Raw genomic sequence first — 22,946 nt, forward strand, 5'->3', positions numbered from 1 at the left:
CTTATCAAATCTAGCACTAGGTAGCTCTAGGGTAGCGCTAAGATCAATTGGAGCAAACTTCATTCACATATGATTTTGAGTTGAAAGTGAATGGAGGGTCAAATGACTGACCGGACACTGGTCTGGTTGTGACCGAACGCAGAAGGCTCAGTCCGGTCAGTTCATTTGATCAACTAGAGCCATCTGGTTGTGACCGGACACTGGGTGCTAGAGTCCGGTCAACTCCAGAGAGGGAGTTTCCTGATCGAACGCGTTCGGTCAGTGCTGACCGGACACTGGTCAGGATTCGGTTATTGACCGGACACTGAACAGCAAAGTGATCGGACTCTGGGCACCAGCGTCCGGTCAACATCAGTAAGGTTCTAGAGAGCAGTTTTTGTGACCAAACGCATCCGATCAATGCTGACCGGACGCAGGTCAGAGTCTAGTCATAACTTAATGGCTTTCTGGCGGGGATAACTAACTAGAGCGTCCGGTCACCTTGACCGGAGTGTCCGATCACCCCGTAAAGTGCTGGCACAACCTCCTAACGGTTTATTTTGAATGAGGGGGTATAAATACTTCCTCTATTCATCCAAAGGAGGCCTCTTGCCCATTTGTTCAGCTAAGAAACACCCTTGAGAGTGCTAAGGAGAGCAAGATCCTAGTGAGGTGATTGAGATTTGAGAATCCAAGATTAAGGCCTCATTAGTGCAAGGAGAGTTGCAAGTGTGCATCCACCCTTCCCATTAGGCTTGTTGTGGTCAAGTGAGAGTTCTTGCATGTTACTCTTGGTGATCGCCATCACCTTGGTGACTTGGTGGTGATCGAGAGTTTGGTGATCATCCAGCGGAGCTTGTGGATGACCCAACTCAAGTTGTGAGCGGTTATAGGCGATTCACCGTGAGAGAGTGTCAAAGAATTAGCCCGTAGAGAGCACTTGATCCTTGCGCTGATCAAGGGGGAGCTAGACCCTTGCACGGGTGCTCCAACGAGGACTAGTAGGGAGTGGCGACTCTCCGATACCTTGGCAAAACATAGCCGCGTTCCTTCTCCTCTCTTTACTTTAAGTATTTACATTTGAGCAATTCAATTCTTGTCTTTACATTCTTAGAATTGTCATGCTAGAGTAGGATTGGAACATAGGGTGCAAAACTTTTATGCGGTAGATCAATAGGAATACATTCTAGGCACAAGGAGTGAAGTGGGCTAAGCGTAGGGTTTAATTATTGTAAAGAATTTTAGAATTAGCCTAATTCACCCCCCCCTCTTGGCCATCTTGATCCTTTCAGCCGCACTTGGAGAGAGGCACTGCCGTAGTGAGGCACTGCCACACTTGAGCCACAGTACTACTGTGACTTAAGTGATCGTTGGGGCTGGGGGTACTTATACCTTTCCCCTTTCTCCCCAACGTCTCTCTTCTCTCTCCCACTCATTCAGCTCGTCCAAGAATAGAAGAGTGCCCTTCTCTCCTCCATTGGTGACCTTGAGCTCCCAAGCATTCTCCCTTGATTTCTCCATCAATCCTTGAGAGAAAAAGGCTTTGATTCCCCAACTTAAAAGAGCACTTGGTTCACGTTTTGGCTGACGGTTGTGTTTATTACTCTTGGAGATTTGCTCCTAGCTGGCTAGAGCATCGCCCGTGGAGCTTGCCAACTTATGTGGTAGCCCTAGAAGATTTCTAACCACCTCTTGAAGCTAGTAAACTCACCCATCATCTCAAGAGTTGAGTCTCTTAACTTGAGAATAAGGAAGGGTTGCAAAGCCCTAAGCCTTAGTGGCTAACCTCAACAATGTGGACATAGGCAAGCCTTGGTGGCTAGCTGAACCATGGGTTAAATCATCATGTCACTTTGAGCTTGATTTACATCATTTGCATTTCATATTGTTGTTGAGGTGATTTCTAGGGTTTGTGGTCGATCTACTTGTGTGTTGTGTTCCTACCACTTCTAGCTCTCGATTTGTGAATCTCATACTTGCAGAAAGCTAAGAAATTTCTCCGATTCAAGTTTACATTCACTGATTTTAAACCGTGACTCGAAGTTGTCTACAGGTGCGGTAGTGCCGCTGTTCTGGCCCGACAGTGCTGTTGTTCGGTAGTGCCGCAGGTTGAATTTGATGAAAGTTTGAGTGTTTATTTTGATAGGCCTATTCACCCCCCTCTAGGCTAACCAGAGATCCTACAAGAAGTATGATCAGATTGGCCCAATCCACTAGCTATATCAGTAGGCACAGATGGAGGTGGCGAATTACACGTATCACCAGTGCCCTTTGCATTCTCAGGTACATTAGAACCACTACCTCCTACATTTCTAGGAATTCCACTGCCTTCACCAGTAGTGACGCCAGATGCACATCTACGCATAGAACTATCATTACCAGAGTATGCATGTTTACTGACAACGTCAACTACAAGAAAAGCAACCCTTTGTTCCCATCTGTCCTTTACCATTTGCTGAAAATGCTCATCCCTTCTCACTTTTCATTCAGAACCACTGTCAATGTCAACTACCCAGACTGATAGTGTTTGCGATGGCCTCCAGATGATCTTTGTGGCCATCTCATCATGAAATTTCTCTAGAGTATACTGCCCAGTTCTATCCAACCACAACTCATGCTCTTGCTCGACCATTTCTACTAGCCCATACTCCCCATCAGCGACATATTTACCAACCTTAACAACTAATCTAAATGCATTTCTAGGATCAATCCTGACAGAATGAATCAACAACAAAACAACCAACGAGTTAGAACAATATCCTACACAGCACGGTTCTAAACAAGTCTACCATTTTCAGTGCAGTCAAAGATTGAACTTACCAAATGGGGCACCCGCTAGAATCCATTGCAAGGAGTAGTACTACATAAGCTGCCTACGAAGCACATATGGAGAAAAACCGAATCAGATCGACGAACCATAACCCTAATCCAAAAAACACAATGCAACGCAGACCGTAGATAGGGCTCTTAGCAGGCACATACCTTTACTCCATCGCAAAAGTGCTCGGGGGCGATTGAGACATAGCTTGATGTGGGGGCAGACGGCAGTTTACACGGCGGCGGCGGCGGCGGTGACGGGCGAGCGTTGCACGGAGCAGAGAAAGACGGGGTAGGGAGGGACAGTGGAGTGGGCTGAGCCGCGTGGGGGAGGATAAAGACGCTAGGGGTAGGGGAGGTCTTTTTACCTGAGCCTAATGACTCGGATCCGAGCTGGACAACGGAGCTGGCATGCCACGCGAGCAAAAGTGGTAAATGTGTATTGTTTTTCTCTCTCTGCTGCTAAAAGTGTAGCGTCAAACCTAAAGCTGCTATTTAAAGAGGTGTCATCCGTTATGATGGTAAAAAGTTAAATATCTCCTCCTCGCGACACAGCTTTCTCCTGTCATCGCCTCCTTCGCGCCCGTGCCGTCTCTCTCCGCTCCGCGGCGGCAACGACGAGCTGACCGCTGAGGCAGGGGCCGAGGACGGCGGAATGACAACGGCTAATTTTGCGGGGGTATTCGACGGGTTTGCTTTGACGTCACACTTTGGGGGATTTGGACTGAAACCGGAGAAATTTTGTAATTTATCTAGACACCAAATAGGTATGTTGTACGAAATCCATTTTAATATGACTGTAATATTTGAAACCGACAATATTTTTTCGAGCTGGAAACTTCAAGCCGAACCATAAAACCTTGAATTGGAACCAAGAAATACTTAAAATGCATGGGTACAAACAGAGCTCTTGAGATTTAAAAATTTTTCCAATCGGTTTCACAAACTTCGAATCAGAAAATTTTCAATTTTGATTTGGAAAACATTCAGCTGAAAAGAGATGAGAACATAGTTGAAGTTTAAACAGGATGATGATAATAAAATATGGAAAAGGGGACCAACTTCACGGAAGATACAAGAAACAAAGTAAAATTGTGGCAAGAGCTCGCCTGGGCTCGCTGCTGTGTGGTCGTGTACTTTTGGTAACATGCATATGCATCGGGCTGGAGTTTGTCCATGGTAGGCCCGGCCCATTTGAATCAAGCAAGTGAACTTTCAAAATGAATCAGTCACTCCTGACAATGCCGCGGTTCGTAAATAAAGGCCGCATGCATGATACTTACTCCCTCAGTCCAAATAAAAAAGGAAAAAGTCTACTTAACTCCCCCACCTTTTATACTTGGTCTACTTCACCCCCAACTATGAAATCGTCTATTTTACCCCCTGAACTTTCTAAAACCATCTATTTTAACCCCTGGGCGGGTTGCAGCGGAGGTCGCTACAGTAACATCGTATTCGGCACAGTAACTTTGTGTTTGCTATTTTGTCTGTAATTAATTAGAATTTATCTATAACTAAGTTATACATAGTTCAATGAGTACGAAATTTTTACTATAGTTCAAGCATACAATAATTAGCGTACCATAAAAATTTCACCACAATTGAACCATAGAAGCTGCAGCTATGAATTATTCCAATTAATTACAGACAAAATTGGATTTTCCAATTAATCTAAAGCTACAAAAAAAATTGTACTAAAGCATACCGTATTATATATTCACTGTGTAGATCTACTCATGTGGAGTCCAATAAAATTAGATTTTTTATTTTATAATTTTTCTATGATTTACTATGATTTTTCAAAAATTCACCGAAACAAGTAAAAAATTCAAAACAACGGTACTGTAGCAAACTCACCGTTCATGTAGCAACCCGTTGTTACTGTAGTAAACCCGCTGTCAAAAACCGCCCAGGGGTAAAATAGACGGTTTTAGAAAGTTCAGGGGGTAAAACAGACGGTTTCATAGTTGGGGGTGAAGTAGACCAAGTATGAAAGGTGGGGGGTTAAGTAGACTTTTTCCTTTGGTCTAACGTGGCATCTTGTGGGCTAGCAGTTTTGACACGTCAATATCATAGGTCCACTCGTAAGAGAGAGAACGCTTTTGAACCTAAACATGACGCATGTTGGCAGCTCATCATTCCGTTCGCTTGATCGTATCAACCATGCTTATCAGTTATGATATAGTATTTTTTTCTTACAACAAAATAGTATCAGCCGGCTTATAGACGTAGAGGATCTAAGCCAACAGGGTCAAAATTACCGGCACCTTTGTCTTGGAGTGAGCCGAGTATGTACATGTGAATGAAGTGAGGCCCTGTTTGGTTACTGCAGTCTCTCTTAAAATTCCTGTCATATCAAATGTTTGAACACATACATGGAGTATTAAATATAGACTAATTACGAAACTAATTGCACAACTTGCGACTAATTTGCAAGACGAATCTTTTAATCCTAATTAGTCCATGATTTGACAACATGGTGCTACAGTAAACATGTGCTAATGATAGATTAATTAGACTTAAAAAAGCGTCTCGCAAATTAGCCTTCATCTATGTAATTGGTTTTATAATTAATCTATATTTAATGCTCCTTATTAGTATCTAAATATTTGATGTGACATAAATTTTAGAAGAGACTAAGGCCATGTTTAGTTTCTAAAATTTTTTGCCTCCTACAGTAAAAGAGCATATTTGGACACATGTATGGAGTACTAAATGTAGACGAAAAAAAAACTAATTGCACAGTTCTCGGCAAAATCGCGAGACGAATCTTTTAAGCCTAATTAGTCTATGAAAAGCCTTAAAATGCTACAGTAACCCGCATGTGCTAATGACCGATTAATTAGTATCATTAGATTCGTCTCGCAGTTTCCTGATGGGTTCTGTAATCTATTTTTTTATTAGTATCCAAAAACCCCTCCCAATATCCTTCCGACACATCCGATGTGACGTCCAAAAATTTTCTTAACTCCCCTGCTAGAGCCAAACACCCCTGAATCTCATTCGATCACCTATAGACGCCAAACAGCACCATTAAATTCTTAAATTAATGAGTGCGGTACGGTGGCTGATCAAACCTGTGTACTATTATTGAGATGGCTTACATTATGTACGACTTGGAGGGTCAAAATCAGACTCTATAGATGATATTCGATCAGCGTTTATTAAAAGATGGACTTAGGACTTTGTTTAATTTCTTAATAATCGCGAAATGGATATTTTCACTCCTATATATAGACTGATCCAGAAGCGGCGAGCAAGATAACCACCACGGCATGCTATGCGAGTTACAGTAGCGAGTAGCTGGGCCATCCTGCTGCGGTGCTGCCCATGTCCGGCGGCTTGGCGGCCGCCGGCAGGGAGTGTCGTGCATCCTGCCGCAGCCATCCTACGCGTTCTCCTGTCTGGGTGTGGCTCTGGTAGCTAGCGCGCATAGTAGTAGCACCAGTAGCTAGCATACCAGCAGCAGCTACGTGCCGACCGGTCGGCATTGCCATGCAAAACGCGGGGCAGGGGCCATCCCATGCCTTCGCGTGCATTGCCTTGGAATGCTAGCCGCCTTGTCAGGCCCAGACGGCGACCGAATTGGCGCCTACTACTCCGTAGGAGCAGGAGCACTACATTGTGCTAGTAGGCTGCTGCCTGTTGCCTGTTGGTGGTGGTACGCATCGGAGTCGGCGCCGGCCGGCGTATGCTGGCTTTGTCCCGGCGTGGCGTGGCCCGGGCCCCGGGAGGCCGGGAGGGACAGGAGAGGAGACGAACGAACGAGAGTGGACGGAGAGAGTAGGCCACCCCCGGCGGCCCGGCCAGCAGCATGCCATGCGATGCGACTGGGCGCGTCGTCAAAGGCTGCAGGTCATGTTTTGCGCCCGGCGGCCGGCGGGCTCGCTGCTGGTCTGGTCGCCCTGCATTGCACGCGGGTCCCATGCCATCAGTATCTCTGGGCAGGAAAAGACCATGCATGTTGATGCTCGGTCGTGGTCGCTGGTCCGGGGTGCATGGCCATGACAACAACGCATCAGCTCCAGTCGGCAGTCGGCCCGGCCGGCCGTCTTCCATCGCCTCGTCTGCATGGGTCAGTCAAGCAAGCACAGACACGGCTACGCCATCCGTAGGATCGATCGGTGTCTAGATAGGTGCCTGTTTGCCCCGCCGCCTCGGTTGCAGCACCTTCAGCTCCTTGCAGCTAGCGCTCGTTCGGGCAGCAGGGCAGGGCCAGGGCAGGCGTAGCGGCCTAGCAATGGATTCCGAAATAACAAGGACCTTACATTGCACGGTACTACTCCATCCTACTACGTACATGCAATTAATGCACACCATAATTGTTGTGAAGAGCACACGTACCGTACGCACGACGACAATATCTAATACGTACATGTGCAATGCAATGGTGCTCCATAGATGTATACGCCGGCTGTCTTCTATCAATAATCTCTGACTTAGTGTCTGACGTGACATGAGGAATGGTGATCACCAAGTTATCGTCACTTGGTGGTGCATTGTCCGGCGATACGATCTACCTCCATCGTGAGCAATGGTGGAGGCGTGAAGCTTGGCCAATAAAGGAAGGGCCAATATAATATTTTACTAAGCATTGCCATGGCCATATTTGTAATTATATTGCCTCTTATGTGTACTATAACTTCCCATTGAGAGAAGACCGTGGAGCTCTGGCGAAATTCTAGCGCGGCCGCAACGAGCGGTGGGTGGCGGTTGGGGGCGAGGAAGGAGATGGACAGTGATTCGTTGGGAGGAGGAAGATGAACAATAATTCGTGTGATGCATCACTCAAGTGAGGTATAGACAGACTCTCTCTTTTTCTATGCTAATATCTAGGGCCGGAGCCCGAAACAATCCACAAGGGGAGCCAAGTGCTAGCATGCGAGTACGTATGTGTCAGCCATGTTATACAGATTGAAGAACTCCCATCAAACTTGCAGTGAGCGAATGACCTTATATTCCTGTATGTCGTCCTCCGGTGAATCGACCTGTCCGACCAGAATACAAGGTACAAATCACACACGTCATGACGAGGTACAATCAACGGTGGAGGTTGTGGACCTATGGCACGGCAATTGGCAACTTGCAACGCCGGTGGAGTACTATGGCAAGTTGATCATCGTCAATCACTCATGATTGCTCGTGTCAAAGCTAGAATTACGTTTTTTTTTCTGGACGGAGTGAGGAGCTAGCTAGCTGCAAGAAGAAAACTTCACCTAGTGCATGCATGGAGACACGACATGGAAGGAGTACGTGAGTTTGATCGGACGGCGCGCCATGGACAAACCATGCATGCATAGAGTAGTAGGCACAACACCAGCAGGTGGTCGCGTGACCAGTCGGATTCCTTGGCTGGAACTGCAAAGAAAGTTACAGCTCGTAGGCAGAGCTCGGCGGCCCGGTGGTGTCTGGCGTGGCGTGGCGTCGCGTGGCGGTGGCGCCCGCAGCCTGGAATCCACTGTCCAGGCTGCGCTCTGCGTACTGAACTCTTCAGCCTTCTGTCACCATCCGTACCCATCAGTCTTTTTCAATCTCTGTCTGTGTCTGCGTTTGCAGCGACTACTAGCATGCACGCGCGTATATATACCACCCTTGGCCCGGCGTCCCGGTTCAAACAGCAGCAAGAAGCTCGTACTACGCAGACAGCGACATCCGTTCCTCGATCGCCAGAGAGCATCAACTTCTCCAATCTCAAGCTAGGAGCATCCAATGGCAGGCCAAGTAATGGAAGCGCAGGCGGCGCGGCTGCAGCCTCCCATCACCATGGCGCCGTTCGCGCCACTGCCGCACAACACCTGCAAGCACGACGTCCACCACCACCTCATCACCACGACCGCGACGACGATGGCCGCCACTTCCGGCAGCGGCACCAACAACAATAACACCGGCACCACGGGTGGCGCGGCGGCCGACATGGCCGCCTACCTCCAGCAGCTGCATGACGCCACGGCCGCCGCCGAGGCGGCCAATAAGAGCAACAGCAGCTGCGGGACCGGCGGCGCGGCGCTCGGGGAGCAGTGCCCGCGGTGCGCGTCGCACGACACCAAGTTCTGCTACTACAACAACTACAACACGTCGCAGCCGCGGCACTTCTGCCGCGCCTGCCGCCGCTACTGGACGCTGGGCGGCTCCCTCCGCAACGTCCCCATCGGCGGATCCACGCGCAAGCGCCCGCGCCTGGCGCACATCAACCACCACCACCACCAGCAGCACGCCAGCAGGCGCGCTCCGGCGGCGCACGCCTTCGGCCTCGGCCTCCCGCCGCCGATGATGATGCCTCCCCTGCCGTCGTCGTCGTCGCAGGGACAGGGTGGCGGTCCCCTTGGCTCGCTGTTCGCGCTCGGCGCCGCGTGGCCGCTGCTGGAAGGCCGCGGCGCAGGGTCGTCGTCGTTCGACTTCGACCTCGGGCTCGGGCTCCCGACAACCGGGCCCTTACACCTGGGCGCGGGCGCCGGCGAGGCGGTGGCCGTGCAAATGCAAGGCCTCGGGCTCAGGGGAGGTGGTGGCTCCGCAGCCGGGTCGTCGTCGTCCTTCATCTGGCCCGCGGGGCTGCTGATGGACAACGACAGCGTGGCCACGTGGAAGATGCCACCAGGCGCCGGTGCGGGTTCAGTGTGGCCGGACTTCTCTTCTCCGGCGGCGGCGGCGGCGCCACAAACCGGCGGGATGCTACATGGCGGGGGCCACCTGATGTGAGACGGCGCGCTACCTCAGGGCATGCGGCCCAGGTCGGCTTGCATTGCATAGCATACGTAGTTGTAGGTCTGTTTTCCCAGCGTTGTATTATTGGATTATGTCGTGTCTTGTGTACGCACGCTTGCCTGTGCTAAGCTACAAAAGGGTCCTCCGAGTTTGCAGTTTTGGTCTCCTTTATATAGGGTACGTTGTAGTACGTAGAATGGTGTAGCTTCAGGTTCGTGGCTGTACCAGGGTCTTGTTTTGTTGGGTGCTGTTCTTGGCGAAATTTTTTGCGAAATGGTATTGTAGCACTTTCGTTGTTATTTGGCAATTAATGTCTAATCATAGTCTAATTAGGCTTAAAAGATTCGTCTCGTGAATTTCGTCTAAAATGTGTAATTAGTTTTATTTTTTATTTATATTTAATGCTTCGTACATGCGTCCAAAAATTCGATGTGACGAGAAATCTTAAAAAATGTTGCAAAATGGAAGGGAACTAAACATGCACTAGCTCGTTGGGCTGCCAAGTTCTGCTCGTGTCTCATGTGCATGTGAATCTTAAGCTTATACCGTACGGAGTACCTTACATGTAATTTAAATTTAAATTTAAATTTAAATTTAAAAGCGAATTCGCAAGAGTAGCATTACCTTCAGCCTAGCGTAGAACTGGAAAAACCACAAACGGCTCTGCGTAGATTGTGTAGACCGTGGAGTTCGGATCGGATAGAAAACTAGAAATTTTTTGGAGGGAATTACTCCCGAGCCATTATAAAAAATTACAATTACAATTCTTTGTGAGCCGCTGAAAAAGTTTGACGGACTTCAGCGCCATTGTTTCATTTTTTTTTTGCCCTCCATGCTACTGCCGTCAGATTGGGCTCTAACGGTGTCAAACTGTACATGTGAAAAGTCAAAAATACCCTTAGGTCTAAATATGCCATTAATTTTTTGAGCATTTTAACGACTTCAAATGGAAAAATTCAAAACTATAAAGTTGTAGATCTCGTCGAGATCTATAATTTTCATATAAAAATTATCTTCATTTAATTCCGTAAAAAAGATATGATTTGATATGATTAATATATCTTAGAAAAATCATATCTTTTTTGCGGTATTAAATAAAGATTATTTTTATATAAAAATTATAGATCTCGACGAGATCTACAACTTTCTAGTTTTGAGTTTTCCACTTGAAGTCGTTAAGATATTAAAAAAATGGCATATTTAGACCTAAGGGTATTTTTGACTTTACAAACTTGCAGTTTGACATCGTTAGAGTCCAATCTGATGGCAGTGGCATGGAGGGCAAAAAAAAGTTGGAACAGTGGCGCTGAAGTCTGCCGAACTTTTTCAGTGGCTCACATGAAATTGCGATCTTTTTTAATGGCTCACAAGGAATTCCCTCAAATATTTGGGGCGCGGTGTTGCTACGCCATCTGAGCTAACCTTTGTGATATTAATGACCCTACCGAAACACTGTTCCGGCTGATTTGTTGTGAGAGAAAAACAATGTTCCGACTGAAAAAAAAACAAGCTGAAAATGACGGATTATAAGAGAAGTGAACATGACCATTGAAGTTCCTTTATTTGGATAGCTAGATTAGGTATAAAATAAATTAAATTTTGTGTTCCATGCCATCTCTAAGGTGACCAATGTTGATCTTGTAGTTCATGTAATTAAATATCTAGATCAGCCATAAATAAAATAAGTTAAAGTTTGGGATAGCGCATAACGCATAATATGGATAATGGAAAATTTGCGGATGCTCTAAAGGCAAAATACTATATCGTTTGCCTATTGGGCAGTTGTATATTTGGTTCAGATTTAAAAATATGCAAATGAGAAATGACAATCAGGTGGCTTTATTAATTTAAGGGAACTGCTCCAATACCCATCTTTCTAAAAATTACACAAATCTCAAAGCAGTCCATCTAATTAATTACCTATTTGAATTGCTCTTGGGTCCCGCATGGGCCTGAGCTGTGCAAGCCCAGTCTGTGTCACGCACTAACCCAAAGCCCAGTCTCGTTGAAGGAGGCAGCCGTGGTCCTCGTAGTAGTAGACTGCAATCCGCAGAGGCGGTGAGAGCTGAGACCGGCGCAGTGCCGCAGTCCTACCGGTGTCTCTTGGTGCATGAGACTTGAGAGGAAGACGGTGATGCCGAGGAGCATGGCGCTGGTGCAGATGCTATAGGCCTACCTCCGGCCGTCGTGGTCCTGGACGTAGGCGAGGACAGTGATGGCAGAGACCAGGGAGTGGCGGAGTGCATGGCACTATGGCAGAAGAACAAGAAAACTATATGGACAAATACATGAACATACTCATTAAAAAAATCCTTGTTTATTGTCAATGGAATTCAGTTCACAGACATGGATTTATCATCCCACATGAGGGGAACTATATTGTGCGCCATTGCCATGGCCGATGTCGGAGGAGAATGGCATGGGGCGCTGGAGCTCGCGGCTCCAGTGTGGCAGCGACTCGGAGCTCCATGCCGACTTCCAGTTTGGAATGTGGATAGATTTGGCTGGGACACCGCTCCTCCAGTCCCGTGCGCAAGCGGCGAGGACGTCCGCCGCCGGCTGCGAGAAAACAAAACCAGGTGGAACCGAACAAAGCGGACCGGATAACTGGGAGATGAGTTTTGACTGGATTTGCCATGGATATGAACTGGGTTCAGACCGACCAGGCCCAATCGTGACCCAGGTGGAAAATAATTAAGATAATGTTTAATTGCTGCTTTGAGATCTGTGTAATTTTTAGGAGTAGTACCGGAGCCGTTGCCTTATTTTAATTAAAGATTAGCTAGGTAGTAGGATTCCTTGAATCAAGCACAAGGATACTACTTAGCTTTTCCTAAACCTGGAAGAAATAGGTAGAGCAGTGGCCAATGTAAGTGCTTTCAGGATTTTTTTTTGTTCTATAATTTGTTTTATATGAATTAATTAATCATAAACACTATGTTGTTGGTTCGTAGTTTTGGATTGGAGAGCGGCACATAGCAAAGGCACATAACAAGTTCCAGAATATTCAGATGTACCATTATTTTTATATGATTTTGAAAAATTTCTTGTATGCACAAGTGTTTACATGTATCAACGACGGCTAGCTAGCTTCTTCACTGTTCATCATCTTGATTGCGTTCCATTCCCTCTTCCGTCTGAGCCGCGCGCACCTGCCCGACATGGATGGCAGGGCCAGGGGCATCCCCCAAATCCCACCACCTAGCACAGCTGCCTGAACCGGTCGTCGGGACGACGGCCGAGTGGCTAGCGACGTCGCTGCCATTCCCTGGCTTGATCCGAGCTAACGCATGACGCTCGCCCTTGTTGGTAGTGCGCATCGGGGCAGCTATGCCTGCCTTCTCGCGCTCATGGGCGAAGAACCAGCGATCATGACGCACGGGCAGCTCCAGCCTCCTGGACGAAGAACCGGTGACCGTGGGCGGCTCGGGTCGCTGCTTCTTCTGGCGGGTGGCAGCTTGCGAGAGGGAAGGTTGAGGAACTCGGTCCGGTGGAGGACGGGGGCCGATTTGCCTGCAGAGCATGGCAGTCTTGGCGGACCGGCGGGAAGTGCTGAAGGGAGGGGCGGTGGCGGCGGCGGCGCGACTGCAGGCGGGGATGGGTGAGGACGATGGATGGAGAACGGGGGAGAATTCGAGACGGGGCGAGAAGCCGACGGGTACGCGCCAATGGCAACGCTGCACTCCATTTGTAGGACACGTGGCAATATAATAGCCTAGATTGGATGGTGCACATTTCGTCTTTTAAAAGAAAAGATTGTATGTAGCCCAGTTCTTCAGTTTTTGTATGATGAGAAAATTAGTCCGGGACATGCACCATGTGCAAAGCCAAGTTCCAGATACAGCCCAACATATTGCCAATGTTGAGTAGCCCAGTGAGAAAATCAGCCCAACACGAACGCACTGAAGCTCCCAAAAGACGGGCCCATTGGCACGGCCCATCCAAACTTCTGTACTCGCCGGCCAACCACGCTGCGCCCGCCCCGTCTCCAGCTCGCAAGATCATGCCCGGCCGGCCCGTCTCAAACTCTCAACCCAAACGGATCCCGTGCGGTGCTTTTGATGAATCTACGTCATCGTGCTGCTGCTGCTGTATCCTGGCCACGGCTCCGACTTCTCCTCCTCTAAGACAATTTAGGCCTGGTTTGGCTGTGGAGCTGCTGTGAGTTATGGGTTGTGAAAAAATAGCTGTGGGAAAGCAGCTGTGGTAAAAATAGAAGTCTGTTTGGTTAGAGCAGCTGTGAAATTGTAGAAGAAATATCTATAGGGCTCGTTCGCTTCACTGGAAAAAAAAATAAGCCAAAACACTCTTTCGGTTGATTTGTTGTGGGAGAAAAACACTGTTCTGGCTGAAAAAAAATAAACTGAAAAGTATGGATTATAAGATAAGCGAACATGACCATAATGTCTGAAAAATGATTATTTTCGAATTCTAAAAGATGATTATTTTGGAAATGGAAAATTAAATTTTCTAAGTCCACTCATTCATTGCAGGTGTGATATATGTATTCTAGTATTTTCTATTGTATATCTAACTTTATTTTTCTACAGGAAAACGGCCAGAAAACAGTGTTCTCAATTCTCAATGGAACAGAGCAAGGCACGGCTTGGCCATGCGGCGCGGCGCTGCTTCGCGTCGGGGTCTCGGGACATCTCGACTCTGCCCAGCGGACTGCTTCGCGTCGTCGCCATCTCGCCGTTGCCGGAGAAGGGGAGCAGATCCCATGCGGATGGAGAGGATGGAGCAGCGGGGAGGGCGGATGGAGAGGAGGTAAGCTATATTACATAAAAGAAAAGCTACAGACCCACGAGCTAAGAGTAAGTATTATAAGAGGCTGTAGGCAGGTTGTATGCTGATGTGGAAAAGAGAGATGAGAAAAAAAGAAGATAAGCAAGCTTATGTAGATAAGTGGGTTGTAAGCCGACTAACTATTATATAAGTAGGCTGATAGATTGACTGTAAGTTTCTGTACAACCAATAGTCGGCTGCATTATTAGAATTGCTCTAAGCTATATCTAGCGCCGTAGCGCATGCAGAAGTACAAATCTATAGAACGAGAGAACATTATCAGAGACCACACCACCTTTAGGTTCTGTTCGGCTTGCTGAATCTTGACTGAAATTGACTGAAAAACACTACTTTAACTGAAATGTTGTGAAAGAAAAACACTATTTTGACCGAAAAAAGAAGTCAAACAAATTGAATATGGGGTAAACCGAACGAGGGCTTACACTCTGCATCCTACGTACACGTACGCCCCGACACGTACGTCCAAATGCGCCCATTCAGTTTGCCACCCTGCAGTTGGTCCGGGTGCTGCCGGCGGCGCCCATATCTTGACCATGGCGGCGGCGAAGTCGGCCTGGAACGTCTCCTGGCTAGTTGTTGGTGTAGCCGATCACCTGTGCTGTGCCGCCGTGGTCGGGTCGCTCAGCAGCGCCTGGTCGGAGCTGAGCAGGCCGCGGTTGGCGACGATATGATGGCGGCGTAGTAGTTGGTGTCGAAGGCCGTCGGCGTCATCGGGTCCAGTGGCACCGTCTGCCCGCCGGCACGTAGCTGGGGTCCTGCCCGTCGGCGTTGGGCCCGTACGCGTAGAGCCAGCTCCTGAATTGAAGGAGCTGCACTGCGACATCCCGATCGTGTGCGCCCCCGAGAGGGCGACCATGTCCGACTGGCTCAGCCCTTGGCGCCGAAGATCTGGTTCAGCTGCTTCACGCTCACCGTCCCTCCGCCCGCCCGGCACCCGGTACGCGTTGCCTCCAACCTAAGCACACTATCACACACAGAAACAAATTAAATTAAAAATCTTTTCGCCATTGCTACCAGCATGCATGTCACCATGCCCATACTAGCTAGAGTGTCAGGGGCATGCATCCACGTCAGTCATCGCCAGTCGATCCATGAACAGGGGAGGGCCAGGCCAGCCGGTGCATACAGATCGGCCGGTGCAAAGGGAAGTTTTTGGTGTGACAGCAGCAGCGCATACGGTAGCTTGTCTCCCTGTCACTGATGCTCACTCAGCATTCAGCAAGGACTCGACGGGGACCGGGCACATGCACGGGTGACTGTTGGTGAGGTGTGAGGGGGGACACGGCTGCTCAACCGGAGGCATGGAGACAAGCTAGGGAGTTGGGCATCATGCTCCGAAAAGCGGCCCGGAACGTCTCTCACTCGCTGCTTGCTGTCCCGGTTCTTGCTGATCGATCGGGAGAAATGGACGCCAAACTGCCACCTTATGGTGGCGTTTCGACCTGCCATGATGATGCCCTGTTTCCAGCTACCTCAAGCCCTCAAGGCCTGTGGATTTTATTATTTTTGTCTTGAGTTGGGAGAAGTTGACTAGACCAAAGAAAAAGGGTGGTCTAGAATTGAGGGATTTGCATCTTTTCAATATGGCCATGTTATGTAGACAAGCATGGCGACTACTCATAAATCCTGATATATTATGTGGTCAAGTCTTAAAAACCAAATACTTCCGTTAGTCAGATATTCTCAGTTGTCGCCCATATGCTGTGAGAAGTATACTGAACAGGGCGAGAATTACTAAAGGAAGGCTTGATTTGGAGAATCGGCAATGGAGAAAAGGTTAAAACCAGGGAGGGACCCATGGCTACCTAAAGGTACTACTAGAAGGCCGATTACACCAAGGCGTGCTTCTTTGCTAAGGAGAGCGGATGAGTTAATTAATCCAGTAACTGGAGGATGGGATGTGCAACTAGTACATGATACCTTTTGGCCAGAAGATGGAAATGAGATTCTTAGGATTCCTATTGATGATCGAATGGAAGATTGGCCAGCTTGGCACTTTGATTCAAAGGGACTTTTCTCAGTTAAATCAGCTTATAAGTTGGCTGTGGCTAGAAGAGACGCACTTGCCCACATGGATGCTTCTACATCTCGAACTGTAATTAATAGGGAAGGCGAATTCCAATGACATAAGATTTGGCAACTAAAAGTTCCCAACAAGGTCCAGATGTTTATTTGGCGTTTAGCCCACAACAGTCTTCCTGTAAGAAGAAATTTGGCCCATCGAGGAATTAAAACAGACACCCTATGTCCGGTTTGCAATAGACTGGATGAGGATTGCGGCCATATTTTTTTGAAACACTATTGGCGGCTATTGAATATGGAAGAACACAGGGTAATGTTACTAGGATGTCAATCAGGGAAGGAAACCGTCCATATGATCTTGTCTCTGGAAAAATCTGTACATTTAAAGGTGATAGTGTTGTTGTGAAGATGGTGGCCTGCAAGGAATAAGGTAAACGAAGGCCATAGGCTTATGAGTGCATCATAAATTCAGAATTCTATACTGTACCATCTGCTAGAATCTGAGAGATTGAACAATACTGGTCAGTCTATAAAAAAAAAACTGTACCATGCTCGTGGAAGCCACCACCTATTGACAATTACAAGATCAATATTGACAGTGCCTTTTACCAACAAACAAGAACAGGAGGCCGATGCTTTGTGATTAGGGATACATGTGGGGATGTGCTTGCAGCTGGCGCTGATAATATGAGATATGCGGCTTCTGCTTTGTAAACTGAAGCAATGGCGGCCTTCCAAGGAATCCAGGCAACACATCTTGGCATGATGCATATCATTCTGGAAACAGATGCTACAGCCTTAGCATTGGCTCTATCTTCAACAGAGAAGGATAGAAGCACGATTGGTTCATTAATCCATCATATTAGAGACCATATGGTGTATGACTTCAATTCTTGTAAAGTCTCTATCTGTAATAGAACATGTAACAGGGTTGCAGATGGTTTAGCCTCCTATGAAGCTTGTGTTTTAGCCCCTGATTGTTCTATGAGTGGTTATCTATGAACTGGCTTGATCACAAGGTGCTTCGTTCTCCAAGCCAAGATTCCATTAAAGTGGTTCTTCACCTCTTTGACAAATCGATGGTGGTAGTGGCAGAGACGACGGTGGAGGGCGGGGGTAGTGGGGGCGTCGTCCGTTGGCAGGTGGGACACGCTAATTGGGCAGTGTAGGCGGCGAGGGCATCGATCAAAAGATGAAGAAGACGTAACGACTAAGATTAGTGACGACGGTGGAGGAAGGTGGCGGCAAAGGAGGCGCTACATTGTCGAAGGTGGTGGGAGGCGGGCGCACTCTAGCAAGGGACAAAGAAGACACTAAGATTAGCAGTGGTTGCAGTCACGGGCTGGGTAGCTGTGACTGTGAGGGCGGCGACTCCCGATCGAGGTAGGAGAGTTGGAGGTGTGGTGAGGGAAAAAATTCAGTGACAGTCCCTATGGAACAACCATGAGCACCTGTTGTGGATTCACGACACGTGTATGAACCAAACACAGAAGAGAGTTATAATTTTTATTTGTAACTATTTCTCCTAAATTTAAGCAACAATCATATATGTTAGATACATGCACATGACAGATGTCGTGAATCCACGGTAGGTACCATGGTATGGAATCATGGGATCATCCTCACTAAGGTGTTGTTTGGTTGAATCGTTTTTCGATGTGACCCCATCACAGTGCTATCCGGTTACGTTAGTTCCTGTTTGTTAGACGTACGATGGAAACGATTGGTCTGGGAATAGGTCCGAGCCTTCAGCCATCCGTTCACGCCCGATGGTCGGTGTTAGTCGGTCCCGCTCGCTACCATAAAAACAACAATGACTAACCAAACAGAAAATGTAATAATCAATTCCCTTTCTGTTCCCTTATGGGATTCGTTCCATTCGTGTTACCCTTCCGGTCGTGGAACCAAACGTCACCTAAATTTTTTCTAGTGGTGGGGAGAAAATAACGCAAAGAGAAGTAAGCAGGAACGTGCATTTCCGTGTGCACACGATCAGGCGCTAGTATATAGCCAAAGAAAAAAAAGTTTTACTTATCCATAACTCTTGTGCTAGTACAAAAGCCTCATATCATACGAGTATAACATCCCACCCTGGGCTATAGTGGAACCGGATCCTTCAATCATCCGTGACGTCACACATACTACTAGAACACACCAAGCACAACCGCACCATCGATCAAAACAACACAAAGTTTGTTTAGTACTCTCTCCGTCTGAAAAACGTAATTCTGGACACGCGTGTTTTTTTTTTCCTGGGCCGAGGGACTACACCCATCAGCTTGTGTACATGGACACATCAGCCAATTAAATGGAAGAAGTGCTAGAAAACAAGATTCACCTAAAAATCCATCCAGATTCATTGAATCCAACCAGGCCAAACGTCACATTTAACCACCTCATCACAGGCCCCAGCCTCACTCTCGCACAGGCGCGAAGTAGCCAAGACATCACAGCCTCACACAACCTTCCCACGGAGCAACGTGATCGCCATGGGCAGCCTCACCATGGACCAGGCCTTCGTGCAGGCCCCCGAGCACCGCCCGAAGCCCACCATGACTGAGGCCACCGGCATCCCTCTCATCGACCTCTCGCCTCTCATCGCCGATGGCGGCGACGCGGCCACGGTGGACGCGCTGGCCGCCGAGGTGGGCGCGGCGAGCCGGGACTGGGGCTTCTTCGTGGTGGTGGGCCACGGCGTGCCCGCGGGGACCGTGGCGCGCGTGACGGCGGCGCAGCGCGCCTTCTTCGCGCTGCCGCCGGAGCGGAAGGCCGCCGTGCGGAGGAGCGAGGCGGGGCCGCTTGGGTACTACGAGTCGGAGCACACCAAGAACGTGAGGGACTGGAAGGAGGTGTTCGACCTCGTCCCTCGCGAGCCGCCGCCGCCGGCCGCCGTGGCCGACGGCGAGCTTGTGTTCCAGAACAAGTGGCCCCAGGATCTGCCGGGCTTCAGGAGAGTGACGAAACGAAACTTATCCTTTCGATCATATATATATATAACTTACAATAATTATTATACTAATTTACATATTAACTCCTTACCAAATGGTTTAATGTAATATTACGGTAAATATTCTCACGTGTTATAATTATCATAAATTAAGTATAAAAATTATCATAAATAAAGATGACCATAAAATAATTTATTCTATAGCTAACTACCGAATATACTCTCATATTTGCATTATTTAATTTAACAATAATTGAACATGCTGGACCGATGATATTTTTGGCTGCAGAGAGGCGCTGGAGGAGTACGCGAAGGCGATGGAGGAGCTGGCGTTCAAGCTGCTGGAGCTGATCGCCCGGAGCCTGAAGCTGAGGCCCGACCGGCTGCACGGCTTCTTCAAGGACCAGACCACCTTCATCCGGCTGAACCACTACCCTCCGTGCCCGAGCCCCGACCTGGCCCTCGGCGTGGGGCGGCACAAGGACGGCGGCGCCCTGACCATCCTGTACCAGGACGACGTCGGCGGGCTGGACGTCCGGCGGCGCTCCGACGGCGAGTGGGTCCGCGTCAGGCCCGTGACAGACTCGTTCATCATCAACGTCGGCGACCTCATCCAGGTGTGGAGCAACGACAGGTACGAGAGCGCGGAGCACCGGGTGTCGGTGAACTCGGCGAGGGAGAGGTTCTCCTTGCCCTACTTCTTCAACCCGGCGAGCTACACCATGGTGGAGCCCGTGGAGGAGCTGGTGAGCGAGGACGACCCGTCCAGGTACAACCCCTACAATTGGGGCGAATTCTTCAGCACCAGGAAGAACAGCAACTTCAAGAAGCTCAACGTGGAGAACATCCAGATCGCGCATTTCAAGAAGAGCCTCGTCCTCGCCTAGATAGCAAAGATACTACAGGACTAGGACAAGCAGGATCCGTTCCATGCCGAGGTGACCGGCCGTCGTCTTCAGATCGATGCAGAGGACGCTATATATGCGTGTCGCCGTTCGTGTTAGAACAAATATATGTGCGTGCTGTGTGTGAACATGGATGTGAATATGTGTGATGAGCACTCACTCCTACTTTGGAGGTATGTTTGGGAATAATAACAGGCTTGCATTCTGACGGTCTGGTTTATTTGCAAAATCAAACCGAGTTGGTTCATCTTCCTCGATCGGATTCCAACCAGAATCATGCGCCATATGTATGGCTGCGCCTGCGACAGCAGTACGGAAGAGCAAAAGTAGGCCTCGCTGTCACGGTATGCCAACGAGCCGATTGACGCGGCACTGGATACGTTTTTGTGACAGTAACCACATAAACAATTGGACCCGTGGTGGAGCTGAGGTCTTCCAGATGAAGACCACGCTTTCATCCGCTTCCTGTCCACGGGCTTTCAGAAGCTTGTATATACTTCCAGTCAGCGACGGAGCTTGCATGAATGTGTAGGGGGGGGGGGCAATTCAAATGTACACTGCTACAGTTTTTATCAATAGTAGTACAGCCAATTGGAATTCTATGGAAAATCTTTGTTTTTTCAAGTTCTATCTATATATACTGCAATGAACAATTGAAATTCTATCAAAAAAAGAACGAACAATGTACAGATTTACATACTTGTAAGCTGTGATCCACTAATCAGCAACAACAAGCATGGTACAAGAGGTGCAGAAATTAATTACATACATGCAGCGACATGCAAACCTGTAGAGTGCAGCCGGAGCAAGGGGGGGGCCAGAACCCAGTTTGGCCCCCACGTAGCTCCGTCCGTGCTTCCAGTGTCCAATTTGCCTTCACCGCAGCTGAAAGGAGACAGCCGACGGTCCATATCTTCAGTTAAGTTTACTGCATCAATCACGTTCTGCATCTCCTGAAGTTGTTGCGCTGCCATTGTTGAAAGTCTGGAGACCATGGTACCCTGCAGTCCATCCTCGACAACCTGCTGCACCGAAACATCCTGTTGCCTGCAGTGACTGAGGAGGGCTGGGTATGTGTCTCCTAGAGCATCGTCACCATACCAAACGTCGAACCAGAAGGAAGTGCTCTTTCCGTCGCCGAGGTCAACAGTGGTGATGGCTTGGTAAAGGGGTAGGATGGATCGAAGTACATCCCAATGTTCCCCCTGCAGGTCTCCTTTCAGTGTTGCGATACATGCTCTCTGTCTTACCCATTGTGCCCATGCTGAATTTTCAGAGCAGTGCAATCTATGAACCAATTTCAGCAGCAAGCAAATGTTTTGCGTGCCCACATCCTTGATGCCCTGCCCTCCTAGGTCTTTTGTAGTGCACACATTTGGCCATGCCGCCAAACACTTTGATGGAGAGGCTTTCCCATCGGTTTTCCCAGACCACATGAAGGCGCGGCGTCGTTTGTCCATTTGCTGAATCACTGATGTAGGTAGTGGTAGAGAACTCGTGAAGTAGACGAGTTGGCTGTCTAGAACTGAATTAACAAGTACCACACGACCCATTGTGTTAAGGAGGCTCGCCTGCCAGGAAGCAAGATACTTGTCTGCTTTCTGAATATACGGAGTGTAAGCTGAGATGGACAACTTATTTACTGAAAGTGGGAGGCCCAAGTAGGTTTGAGGGAAACCTTCTCTTCTGCAACCCAGTTCACAAGCTTGCACTGTATCTTCAGCCATATGGATTGGCACAACCGTACTCTTGGCATAGTTAATATGCAGCCCTGTCATCCAATTTACCCAGAGATCATTGAAGCCCCTTGCTCGAAGAACTCTGAACAGACCCTCCCAATTCACCGTGTCAAATGCTTTGGCAAAATCCAATTTAAGCACCAGCGCCGGTAGCTTCCTTTTGTGACAGACTTGCACAATTTCAGTGGCGTACACAAATGTTTCTGAGATTGATCGCCCCCGAATGAACCCTGTTTGGTTTCATGCCGAGGTGACCGGCCATCGTCTTCAGATCGATTCAGAGGACGCTATATATGCATGTCGCCGTTCGTGGTAGAACAAATAATGGGCGTGTTGTGTGTGAACATGGATGTGAATATGTGTGATGAGCACTCCTACTTTAATTTGGTATGTTTGTGAATAATAATTCTGACGGTCTGGTTTATTTGCAAAATCAAACCGAGTTGGTTGATCTTCCTCGGATTCCAACCACAATCATGCGCCATATGCCCATATGTATGGCTGCGACAGCAGTACGGAAGAGCAAAAGTAGCTAGGCCTCGCTATATCACGGTATGCCATTTCCAACGAGCCGATCGAAGCGGAGCACACCAAAACAAACTCATGTACCTTTTTCAGTTTTTTAGATTATGGTTAGCTATTACCTCTGTTCTGAATTATAAATAGTTTTAGCTTTTCTGGTAGACATAGTGTATATCTAAGTGTATAGAAAAATCCATGAGCTTAGAAAAAACTAGAATGAATTACAATTTGGAACGGCCCAATTAAAAGGAGCACATTGAAAGACTAACAAAAATACCAATGGACAAAGCTATAGCATGGCTGGCCATGCGTTAGGCCACTCGCACGGCCGGCCGCTCTGCACGTGCGCGCTCCTCTGTCGTCTTCCCGCGGTCCAACTGTCTATCTTCTTCCTCCCCGAGGTCCCACCGTCCCGCCGCCACGGTCTCACCGCCCCGCTGCGGGCGAGCTAGGGTTTCGCCGGAGCTCAGCGGCCATGGCCGCTTTGGTGAAACCTTACCTCGC

At 48.4% G+C, this 22,946-nt stretch overlaps 2 protein-coding genes across 2 annotated transcripts; both read left to right on the forward strand.

Moving 5' to 3' along the window:
• Positions 1–8,505: 8,505 nt before the first annotated feature.
• LOC136471466 (dof zinc finger protein MNB1A-like) lies at positions 8,506–9,566 on the forward strand. The gene has a single exon (XM_066469195.1). The coding sequence runs from the start codon at positions 8,506–8,508 to the stop codon at positions 9,490–9,492; it is 987 nt and encodes a 328-aa protein (XP_066325292.1). The 3' UTR covers positions 9,493–9,566.
• A 9,150-nt stretch (positions 9,567–18,716) lies between these two features.
• LOC136516106 (jasmonate-induced oxygenase 2-like) lies at positions 18,717–20,415 on the forward strand. The gene is made up of 2 exons (XM_066509770.1): positions 18,717–19,283; positions 19,570–20,415. Exons 1-2 carry the CDS (start codon positions 18,819–18,821, stop codon positions 20,161–20,163), a joined length of 1,059 nt encoding a protein of 352 aa, XP_066365867.1. The 5' UTR covers positions 18,717–18,818; the 3' UTR covers positions 20,164–20,415.
• Positions 20,416–22,946: the final 2,531 nt, after the last annotated feature.

Source organism: Miscanthus floridulus, chromosome 1, assembly GCF_019320115.1.
Source record: "Miscanthus floridulus cultivar M001 chromosome 1, ASM1932011v1, whole genome shotgun sequence".
NCBI classification, from domain to species: Eukaryota; Viridiplantae; Streptophyta; class Magnoliopsida; order Poales; family Poaceae; genus Miscanthus; species Miscanthus floridulus.